Source organism: Prionailurus bengalensis, unplaced genomic scaffold, assembly GCF_016509475.1.
Source record: "Prionailurus bengalensis isolate Pbe53 unplaced genomic scaffold, Fcat_Pben_1.1_paternal_pri Un_scaffold_57, whole genome shotgun sequence".
Lineage (NCBI taxonomy): Eukaryota > Metazoa > Chordata > Mammalia > Carnivora > Felidae > Prionailurus > Prionailurus bengalensis.
Window position 1 is genome coordinate 123,973 of NW_025091159.1, and position 11,221 is coordinate 135,193.

At 50.2% G+C, this 11,221-nt stretch overlaps 1 protein-coding gene across 1 annotated transcript in view; it reads left to right on the forward strand.

The window, feature by feature from the left end:
- The window catches only part of LOC122478386 (liprin-alpha-3-like), a 33,008-nt gene extending 24,998 nt beyond the window's left edge, over positions 1 to 8,010 (forward strand). The window contains exons 11-13 of the mRNA XM_043572024.1: positions 445 to 596; positions 1,262 to 1,434; positions 7,640 to 8,010. Coding sequence (XP_043427959.1) covers positions 445 to 596; positions 1,262 to 1,430 — 321 coding nt within the window. The 3' untranslated portion in view covers positions 1,431 to 1,434; positions 7,640 to 8,010. The remainder of the gene's footprint in view (positions 1 to 444; positions 597 to 1,261; positions 1,435 to 7,639) is intronic.
- The last annotated feature ends 3,211 nt before the right edge of the window (positions 8,011 to 11,221 follow it).

The following is an 11,221-nucleotide window of genomic DNA, read 5'->3' on the forward strand; positions in this document are numbered from 1 at the left end:
ACAGTGGATTAGGCCACAAGCTCGCTCCACTTCCCCCAAACAAAGAGCTTTGGACAATCGTGCATGGGAGGGCTCCGTGCTCACCAGGGTTTGCCCTGAATGGCGTCAGGAAACAAACACCTTCCTTCTCAGCTGGCCGTGGTGTATGGTGACATGGTTTGGGTCTCCGCCTCTACCTTCTGTGGCCAGGCTCCTGGTGGTGGGAGGTCCTGGGGAGGGTACACCCCTCGGTGCAGATGGGCTGGGGGTCTCAGTGGGCCCACTGCCCGGACGCGAATCCACCCTTTCGCCTGGCGTTAGGCCGATCCTAGGAAGTCGTTTTGGACGCTGCACAAAGCACAGCTCATAGCTTTTCAAATGAGTTGCTGCCTGTGATTTCAGGGCTGTGTGCTCCTCTGTCTGGGTGCACGGTGAACTCATGTCACTCTCCTCTCCACCCCACAGTTGCTGCCTTTGGAGGAAGAGTCACAAGATAGCACGGCAAGGACACGATGTGTACCGTCAGCTCCTTCTTCCCAGAGGTCCCTGAGCTTGGACAGGCTGCAGCAAGGGGCACTGCACAAGGCCAGCCACGAGGACATCAGGGACGCCACAAAGTAAGGGGCACAGGCATCGTAGGAGACATGCCTGTGCGCTGGTTTTCAGCTCTGAGAAACCTTTGATCTCTACATGGGGGAGAAAGGGTCGGAACAGCGATTCCAAAGAGAGGCCAATGAACCGAGTTTACGTGCACGTCATTCTTGGGATACCTGCCTGGGTGCCCTGGGTGTGGCCAGCAGAGCAAAAGGCAGGGGGAAAAGACCAGAGTCTTGTGATGCTGGTGGCTGTAGGGCAGCCTCGTTTGCTCAGATCCTACGCACCAGCCGTCCTGAGACCTCCCTTTTCCTCCCGGTGGATCCTGGGTGACATGCTCCCTAGGGCTCCTCCCCTGGGCCGCACTGTGCCCTGTGGGGCTGTCAGGAGCCATGCTCTCTTCCCCCCACCCCCACCAGGCAGCTCCAGCAGCCTCTCTGTTCCTCGCACCACGTCCTGGGGTGGCTCAGGTGTGCATGTCCTCCGTGCTCCCGGGTCACGGCCAGGGTGGGGTGCCGAGCGTTCTCAACCCAAGGTGCTTGGACTCCAGATATACTTGGGAGGGAGAGAGTGTCAGCTCCCAGGGCGCAGCCCTCCCTAGAAGCTGGGGGATTGTGCTTCTAATCACGTGGGGCGGTGTGTCGTGTGACGAGCACGCGTGGAAGATGCTCTCCTGTGCGTCCCCCAGATCCCCAGGCTCTCGGGATGGCCCCTTGAGCAGCCTCAGCAAAACTAGCAATAGCCAGGACTCACTGACCAACGCCCCCAAGAAGAAGGGCATCACAAAATCCATCCGCTGGTTGCTCACCAGAAGACAAAAGGTCCACCCCAGCCACGCTAGCGACGAGCCTGCCTGACCAGGTTGGTGTCCCCTGCGTGTTTCCAGCGTGTGGGTGGTCTTACTGGCCTCATTCCTCTAGATCCGTGGTCTCTCTGCCTGCAGACCCCTCCCCGTGTCGGGAGACCTCACGTGGCTGTGGACACCCCCCACCTCCCATTTCATCACTCTGCTTCCCCACAGCCACTGGATTGGAGCCACTGAATTGAAAACCCTTCCCAAGGTGCCCTGGGACTCAGCAAATTGGGCGGACAAGCTGAAAAACACCAAAAACTTTAAAAAATAAGCATTGTGTTTCTTGTCACCTTGCTGAGCACTTTTCAGCTGTACCTGTTTTTAAAGCAGTAGCTGTTCGTTTGTTCAATAGACTCTATAGCTGCAAAGCAGTATTATGTCCTCCACGGACATAAAAAGGCCTCCAGGGCCTTTTGCTCCTGGAACCATGCTGGGAAAATTCGGTCCCTTAGATGTTGCCGGTGTGTTTTCTTCCACATCCTTATACTTTCTGTAATGAAAACATTAAGATTCGTGAAAGTGCCCTCTGGCTCTCACACCCACTGCTCCCAGAAATGTGTATGTCTTGTAAGTCCAGAGGTCACAAAATTGGCCAAAACATTTCACTGTGTTTCCTACGTTTCTTTTGTCATCTTCGGGAGGTACGGTTTAAGTACTTGGTCATATGAGGACAGCGTTTATTGAGTCGTTTGCCCCAGCATTTGATTCAGTTTCACAGAGTGTGTGTAGGTGACTTTCTCCGGGGCTGAGATGTTCAAATCGCTGACTTGGCTTCTGGGTTACCATAGGTATAACGCAGTGTCTGAGAGTGGATCATACTGTGGTCTCTGTGGACATGCATGGCCAGTCCCAGAAACATACGGTTGACCCTTGAACAGCCAGGGTTTGAAGATCAGGTCCACTTGTATGCAAGTTATGTGTTTCCATGCAGTAGAGTATTGTAAACGTATTTTCCCCTCTTTATGGTTTTCTTAATCACATTTACCTTGTTTTATGAAGGAATACAGCATATACACGTCACTTATAAAATATGTGTTAACCGACTGTTTCTGGTAAGGCTTCTGGGTACAGTGGGCTATGAGGAGTGAAGTTCTCAGGGAGGTGGCGGTGAGGTAGAGCCCCATAAGGCTCCACGAAAGGTGCCTAGTGTTGACAATGTCCGCCTCAGGAGAATGAGTCTCAGAGTTCTTACAGAGTTCTTACAGAGTTCTTACAGAGAAATGTAATCACGATCTGTAAGTGTTTTAAGCGTGTCCATGTGTTTGAACAACTGTTATTTTACCTAGTGAAAGACCTTGGAAATGAACTGGGTATATGTGTTTCCTGTACTGTGTACTTCATTTTAAATCTCTTCACAGTTGACAGAAGCAGTCTTTCACCAGAAGTAACTAGTGAATCATCTGGTGATTTTTCGATGTCTCCTAAAGGAGATGCAATATTTATTACTTTGCATGAAAGTGAGGTGTCCCGTCACAGTCTCTTCATATGCTGGGGAGTCTTTGCAGGTTTCTCTGATTTTCAACTGAGTCCACAAAGCGGGCTTTGCGATTAGAACTGAGACGTTTGTGTTGAAGTGACAAGGTGCCCAGGCTCGGGGCCAACAGTGTTGTCTGACGGGAGGAAGGTTTTCCAGAACACCCGGAGTGTGCAGCTGAAGCATAGGCTTGGGGCACAGAGCGGAGATCCTTGTCCTGCATCACAGGGTGTGGATGTGATGGAGAGAGCTTTCGGCAGCCACCGTGGCCATGGGTGTTTACTGTCGGCAGAGGTGCTGGTTTGGAGGAAGGACCCGGTGATTCGCTGGGTCCTATCGATTGGCCTTAAAGAGGAGGCCAACAATCGCGTAGACGGTGGCGTTCACGGCACGTTGATGGCCTTAGACGGGACCTTCGATGTCACCGCCCTGGCGCTTCTGGTGCAGATCCCGACCCAGAACACACAGGTGACACCGGGCCGTCTGCACCCGCCCACTGCTCTCCTGCTGGAGACCCCGCAACCTGTATTGGAGCAAGGCAGCGCGTAGCTTCACCGCACAGCTAGTCCTCTCTCCCCAAACCCGGTCTGTTTTGCGCGGCACGGAGTCCTCGGTGCTGCCTCCTCCTGCCTGAGCTCTGCCTGTCCCTTCCCCTCACAGGCTCGGGAGACTGGCGTGCGTTTAGCTCTTATGTGGAGAGAGAAACACTCTTGCTTCGTGTGCCACGTGGAAGTTTCATGGCTTCTGTTTCTGATTTCCCTGTGGAATTCTGTTTGACTCATGGGCTCAGTGGAGAATCAGGAATCTTTTGATCCTTCTACAGAACACTGTACACCTTTGGGAATGCCCTCAGTGTCCCCACTGCAAACCCCCCTCCACGGCACCCTTGTCTAATTTCCCGGAGAGCATGGACCCCTCTCCCCAAAGGCCCATTCCTGTGGGCTTCCTGGGGGGCTCAGATGATTCGGCGCTCGACCCTTGCTTTGGGCTCAGGTCATGATCTCCTAGTTGGTGGCGTCGAGCCCCAAGTCGGGCTCCGTGCCGACAACTTGGAGTCTGCTTGGGATTCTCTCTCTCCATCTCTCTCTGCCCCTCCCCTGCTCATGCTGTCTCTCTGCCTCTCAAAGATAAGTAAATCAAGCCCATTAATGGACTCCACATTAACATCTCTGATTGAAAATACACTATTAGGATTCAATGGGTATTGTTTTGAGTTTGAAGTCTTGGTTTCGACGCTATTGCAATATGTTGTCATCCTTTAGATTGACATAACTTTTGGGGTGTTGGCTCGTGACTTCAGCCTCGTACTATCTTGGAATGGGAGTTGAACCACCTTTTGGTCATGGGGACTGACCAAAGGGTTGGTGAAATAAGTTTTCAGCCTAATGATCTCTAAATTTGCGTTAACTGTTAAGTATTATATTTGGGGATGCCTGGCTGGCTGAGTCAGAGGACAGCGTGACTCATAATCTCTGGGTTGTGACTTTGAGCCCTGTGTTGGGGGTAGAGATTTCCTAAAAGTAAAATCAAAAAAAAAAAAAAACAGGAACGTAGATTATTATGTTTGTAGGAATCATGTACCAGACTACTCTTCCAAATGCGGAGATAATTTTACCTTACAAGTTAAGCTTAGCTCTTAATTTATTAGCAAATGAGCTTCGGGGCGCCTGTGTGGCTCAGTTGGTTAAGTGTCTGACTTTGGCTCAGGTCATGATCACACTGCTTGTGAGTCTGAGGCCAGCATTGGGCTGGCTGCTGTCTGCGTGGAGCCTGCTTTGGGTCCCCTGTCACCCTTTCTATCTGCCCCTATCTCACTCACACACAATCGTTCTCTCTCTCTCTCTCTCCCTCTCTCTCTGAAAATCTAACAAACAGGGGTGCCTGGTAGCTCAATCATTTAAGCATCTGAGTCTTGCTTTCAGCGCAGGTCATGATCTCACACTTCGTGAGTTTGGGCCTCCCGTTGGGCTCAGCGGTGACAATGGGGATTCTGCTTGGGATTCTCTCTCTCCCTAGCCCTCTGCCCTTCCACAACTCATACTGTTTGTGTCTCTTTCAAAACTACATAAATGTACCTGCAAAAACGTAAAAAACACCCAAACCAACGAGCTATTGAGAAACCAATATTTTACCAGAGGTGAGGAGTTTGGTTTCTTTCCTTTTGGTATTTGACTTTTGATAGTCTTGAGAAATATTTTTCACATCATAACACATTGACGGCAGCCTGGCAATAGAGCCTGTAAGTTGCCTTTGGGGGCGGCTGGAGGTCTCTCTGCAGTCCAGGGCCCTGTGCTCTGGGGGAAGGTTACAGTCGTTTATTTAAAAAGACACGAAGTGTTGATTTCTCCTTATACAACACCAGGACTGATTTACTCCCACACCACTACTTAAGACTGTCTTCGTTGCCATAAGAACACTCGAGTGTGACGAGAATAGGACACGTGAAAGGGTGCGGTGGGACTGTCCTAGCGTGTAGCACTGTCCGCAGCTTAAAGACTGTTTTGAAAACAAAAAGGTAGTATCTTGTATAGCAGGAAGGTGATTTCACAAAGACAGTGCGGCAGGTCCAGTCAGCCCAGGACTGTCCTGACTTGTGCCCGGTCAGGGTCCTGGCACAAATATGGCCCTGCCCCCCTTTACCGCCTGGGGCGGCCGTCTGGGCAGGGGGCCCCCAATGGCTGTCAGGAATGGGGGTAAACAGCTGTAAACAAACTTGCAGAGTGAGGTCATTTTAAAGGGCTGGTAACCTTACTATATATTTTTGGTTTTCATTTCACAATGTGTCCTGTAATTTCCCAGGATGATGATAGAAGCTTCAGGAGGGCACCTTCTTAGAGATAGCAATGTAGATCAAGACACTGTTGACTTACCTGCTGGGTCAGCAGAGACTCTCCCTGCAGGCTTCTGGGTCACTTCCTCTCTGTCCTCTATGCAGCCAGAGAAGATGCTGCTGGTCTGTATGTGACGTGCTGCTCTGCCCCAGCCTCTTGGCGGAGGTATGGGAGGCTCTTGGGTTGGAATGTGAACACTGATGGAGAATGGCCGACTTAATATGTAACAAGGCGTTCAGATGCTATGGCATGCTCAGGCTCAAATGATCTAAGGTTACTCCTCACTTCTGCTTATCAAAGTTTCACAGTGAAAGAGATTTTTTTAACTTTTCTATCTGATGGAATATTAGCGTATTCTCTCAACTACTACAACTAGGCATCGTGGGTGTCCTCAGAGCGTTGGACCAGCCTCAGAGCGACACTTGCAGAGCTACGTATGTGATGGGCAGCCCTGGCCCCTCTTTCACAAGATGGCAGATGGACACGGCGAAAGTGTTTTCATGGCCTCTACTGCCCCATTGCTATTTGAGAGTGAACTCCCGGGGACTCCCCCGGCTGCTTGCGGGTGGAGAGAACCCCACTCAGAAGTGCCCCGGGAGCCCTCAGTGGTTGCTGCTGTGGTTTGGAATGTGTGTGGCTGTATTTGTGCCCTCATGTGCTATTTCAAGACTAACCGCAGGCTGCATTTGCACGCTGCCCCTTGTGTTGCTTGGAGCAGGCATAGTATCTGCACCACAGAGGCTAGATTCAGGCAGTCATGTCTTAATCCTGCCGACACCTCCTGTTGGTGAGTAGAGGGCACCGTCCATGCAGGCCACAGTCGGACACCCCGTGTCCTGTCTGCGCAATGTCCATGTGAGCCAGGACAGCCGCAGCAGGCTCACTTAGGGACTTTCAGAAATACACAGACACGCAGACGCACATAGACAGACTCACACACACATACACGCACACGCACACACACACACATGCACACACACACACACACACACACACACATGAGCTTCTCTACACCTGCTAAGAGGATTCTGGTGTTTGTGTGCTTACACTTAAGAGGTTGGTGTGTTCTCAGTTTTTCCGGAGAAAACTGTATTTCCACTCTTTTCGTAAAAAAAGAAGTTTGGCTTCAGTGTCTGCTAATGTCTTTTGTGGTAGGGAGGCAGGATTGCTGTCAGAGCAGTAGGAGATTTTCCAGGTCTGAGCTGACCTTCCCGGTCGTTCGGGAGCAAGTGGCACTGGCCTTTGCCTGGTCTGGTGGAGCTCCTAGGTCAGCAGGCCCTGGCTGGCTTGTTTTACGCACACCTTCTTGAATGAACCAGGCCCAAGAGGATTCTAGTCCTCACGTGAGTGACGCTGGTGGCCTCTCAGTTGAGAGATTAGCTTTTAAAAGTGGAAGCACATTGCCCTCTGAGGGGCTGAGTTTGAACTTGGAGATTTCGGGTGTGGGCCCCGGAGCCCAGCCCTCTTCTCCCTGATCTGAGGGCCTCGGGGGTGGGCTTTGTTCTCCTCTCATTCTGTTTTCCTGTCTCAGCCACAGTGTTTGATTGTTGGGAGCTCCTGGCTGGAGGCCAGGTGGAGCCTATGACACTTGAACTTAGGGTAGTGAGTTTGAGCCCCATTTTGGAGTGGAGATTACTTAAAATCCTGAAAAAAAAAGAATAGTTGATTGATTCCTTCATCTTGTTTTTTTTTTTTTAATTTGGTAACTTTCAGTCTTAAGCCAGTATGAACTCAATCGAATAATTCTCATTGGTAATGCAAAATGCTTCATATGTTCTCTAGATTCTCAAATCTCTTCAGCCAGGAAGGTCTTTGGGGAGGGGGGGCACGTGCTAGGCCCCACCTGGGGCCCTGGAAGGTGCTTTTCGGGCTGATGTCTTAAGACTGATTCTTTCCTTTATCTTGCAGTTTACCCACACTGCTTCTACCGATGGTCTTGCAGCACGCAGAGCCCAGCAGTGACTACATTTGAAACTTCAACCAGATCTTTCATCTGTTAATCCTTGTTATATGGACGCTGAGATATTTTATTACAGTATTTAATTACTGAAAAATTCGTGAATAGGATCGAGAAACTCATTTAGCATTTAATGTTTCGTACATTTCTGTAACTTTGTCACTCCCTATAGATAGTTCGTTACTTTCATGTATATCCGGGCTATAAATATCCTTTGGAATCAATTGATGTTGTTATATCTCAGTTTAGTCTTTCAAGTGTATGTACTCTCATGGTTGTATGTATAAATCCTACGACAAATACAGGGCTTTTATAACCTGTGCACGTATTGTAATCATCATTGTTTAATTGTTTGTTAAGAAACCCTGACAGAGAAAAGGATTTTACCACGTTTGCAAAATCACCGTGACACAGCCTGCATTATCCTTTACGAATGTCCCTTAGCTCTACACCCATGGTTTTGATATAATCAGACTTAATTTGCAGCAATTGTCATTGTATTTTAATGACTCACCTTAACTACACTTTTTCTAGCAAGAAATGCTTTCTTCTGCAGTGTGAACAGAGTAAAAATATCTGGTGTTAACTATCAGCTAAAGAAACTTGGAGTGGAAAGCTGATGGAAACACTGTGAAAATCTCCCAGGCCGGTATGCTGTTTCTGAGCCTGGTCCCTGGGGGCCTGGGCAGTTTGCCTGGAGTGACCCGCACAACCTGGGAGCTGAGGCCCCAGAAAGCCTGGGTGGGGCAACCTGGCCACCTCTTCCCCGAAACCCTGCCCGCCCCCTTCTCCCCCCCAACCCGAACCTTAGACCCCTGGCAGCAGAACTCTCAGAGGACCAATCAGGGTGCACTGGTCTCCCACCTCGGGCCAGGGTGCTGGGTGCTCAGCACAGAGCAAGATGCAAGATCCTGGAAACAATGTAGTGCAACTCTAATAAAGGCCTTATTGTTCTTACGGAAATCAGCTGTTTAGATTTGTTTGTAAACAAGTTTAAGGAGTGGACCTCATTTTCCATTTGTGGATTTTATTTAATTTTTTTATGTTGCTTTATTATTGAAAGACAGAGAGAGAGACAGAGCATGAGCATGGATGCTGCAGAGACAGGAGAAGACAGAGAATCCGAAGCAGGCTCCAGGCTCCGAGCTGTCTGTCAGCACGGGGCCCGACATGGGGCTCGAACTCACAAACTGTGAGATCATGACCTGAGCTGAAGTCGGACGCTTAAGTGACTGAGCCACCCAGGCGCCCCATCTCCATGTGTAGATTTTGAGGAGACAGCCATTTCAGGTTATCCAAGTAGCCAACGTAACTTATAATTTTGAGGTGGCATATAAAAAAGCCACCCAGGAATGTGCTCAGATCATGGTGCCTTATTTCTTATGCAGCTGGTACAGAGATAGAAACGACATGTCTCTTTACATTGGACGTTTGACAGTTTCCCTGTGTCTTTCTATTAATCTTTTGTGAACTTCCTGATTGTATGACAGAGTAGGTACCGTCTACTTTGAACTATTTTTATCACGGAATTATTTGCTGGCTTTCAAGGCAGTAGTGGAGCGTTTCCCACTGCCAATAAAGACTAGTGAGAATAAGCTGCCATTGACTTGAGAAGTGGCTGCCGTGGATTTCTCTGGTGCACGGGGCCATGAAGGCACTTGTGCCACGTGGAAGTAGTAGTGTGGAAACCAGCTGATAGAATACCACAGCTGGAAGTGGAAGTTCAGGACCGGGGTGTCCTCCACAGGAGGGCCAAGTGCCCAGACCCTAGGGTGGCGGCCCCGGAATCAGTGCAGCCGGGGGCCCAGGCAATAGGCCAACAGGGCAGGGCGACTCTTCCACGGTCAGGGCCAGCTGAGGCTGCTCTTCCTCCAGGACCCCAGGAGACTGGAGTGTGTGCGTGTGCGCATGTGTGTACAGGCGCGTGCTTTCCACCCAGTCTCCACTCCTCTTCCATCCTGTGTGTGGGCTTTCCTGTCCTGCTGCTGTCCTCTCAAGGTCCCAAGAAGTGCCCAGGGCTGCATCCTTCCCCATCGTCTCAGCCCCTGGCACCCACTAGGCTGCTTCTCCCGAAGCTCAGACCCAGTGCTGAGTCTTACACCAGCCGGTGTGGCAGGCGGGAGGGTCTGCCCGCACCGGGGGCTGGCAGCCACCACCAGGCCAACTCATGAGGCTCTGGCACAAGATCCCTGTCGCTCAGCTGACTCTGGGACGGTTCCTTCCCTCCCTGCCACAGAGAGGATGCACACAGGGTTTCGGGGACACGCACCGGGGCACATCCAGCAGTTAGAGGGTACGTTGGCCTCTCCTGTGCAACCGGTGGCCACCGTCCCACTGGCTTGGAGTGTCTTTGGTGTGGCCGGCCAGCCATCCTCAGAGGAGGCGAACAGAACCTTTCTCCACTGGCGCTGAGGGGTGCCCCACAGCCCAGCCTCCAGGCCTTAGCGCCATGGCTCTGGTTTCCAGGCCAGGATGCTCTCAGAAAAGTAAGTAAAAGCTATTTTTAAACTTATAATGAGAACAAAATAATGGAAATTGCTTTAAAAATCATTAACTAGGGGTGCCTGTGTGGCTCAGTTGGTTGAGCGTCTGCCTCTTGATCTCGGCTCAGGTCATAATCTCACGGTTTGTGCGGTTTGAGCATGGCATCGGTCTCTGCGCTGACAGCACGGACCCTGCTTGGCATTCTCTCTCTCCCTCCCCCGCTCACGCAAGTGCTTGCTCTCAAAATGAACGTAAAAGAAAATAAAAAATAAAAAAATTTAACTTGTAATTAAAGCAGTGACTAAGGGATTGTCACGTTGCACAAATAGAGGGTTGAGGATGTCTTCATCTCCAACACCTTATTTTCTTTTTTACGTTACCTTTTAAATTTTGTGAAAGTTGTGTTCATTTCGACAGGGACAGAGAGAGAGAGAGAGACGAGGAGGAGGGGCAGAGACAGAGGGAGAGAGAATCCCAAGCAGGTTCCTCACTGTCAGCACAAACCCGACATGGGACACAACTCTCACCAACAAAAAGGTCATGATGTGAGCTGAAATCAAGAGTCAGAAGCTACACAGACTGAGCCACCCAGGTGCCCCTAATTTCGATTTATTTTTTAAGATTTTAAGCAACGTCTGCACAGACCCATGACCCTCCTACAAGAGTTGTATACTCCCCTGAGTGGCAGCTGAGTGACCCTGTTTTTTTTACTTTTTCAAATGTTTTAATGTTGGTTTATTTTTGAGAGGGAGAGAGAGACACACACACAGAATGTGACTGGGGGAGGGGCAGAGATAGAGGGAGATACAGAATCCAAAAAAGGCTCCATGCTCTTGGCTTTCAGTACAGAGCCTGACGCAGGGCTTGAACTCACCAATGGTAAGATTATGACCTGAACGGAAGTTGGACACTCAACTAGCTGAGCCACCCAGGGGCCCCTGTTTTTAACGTTTTGCCCAAAGTGCCACCACACTCATTATTTCAAGAGAAACTGTGGCTGCCCCCACCTTGGTTTTTACTCCCCTCCCTACCCCATGTGATACTATTCT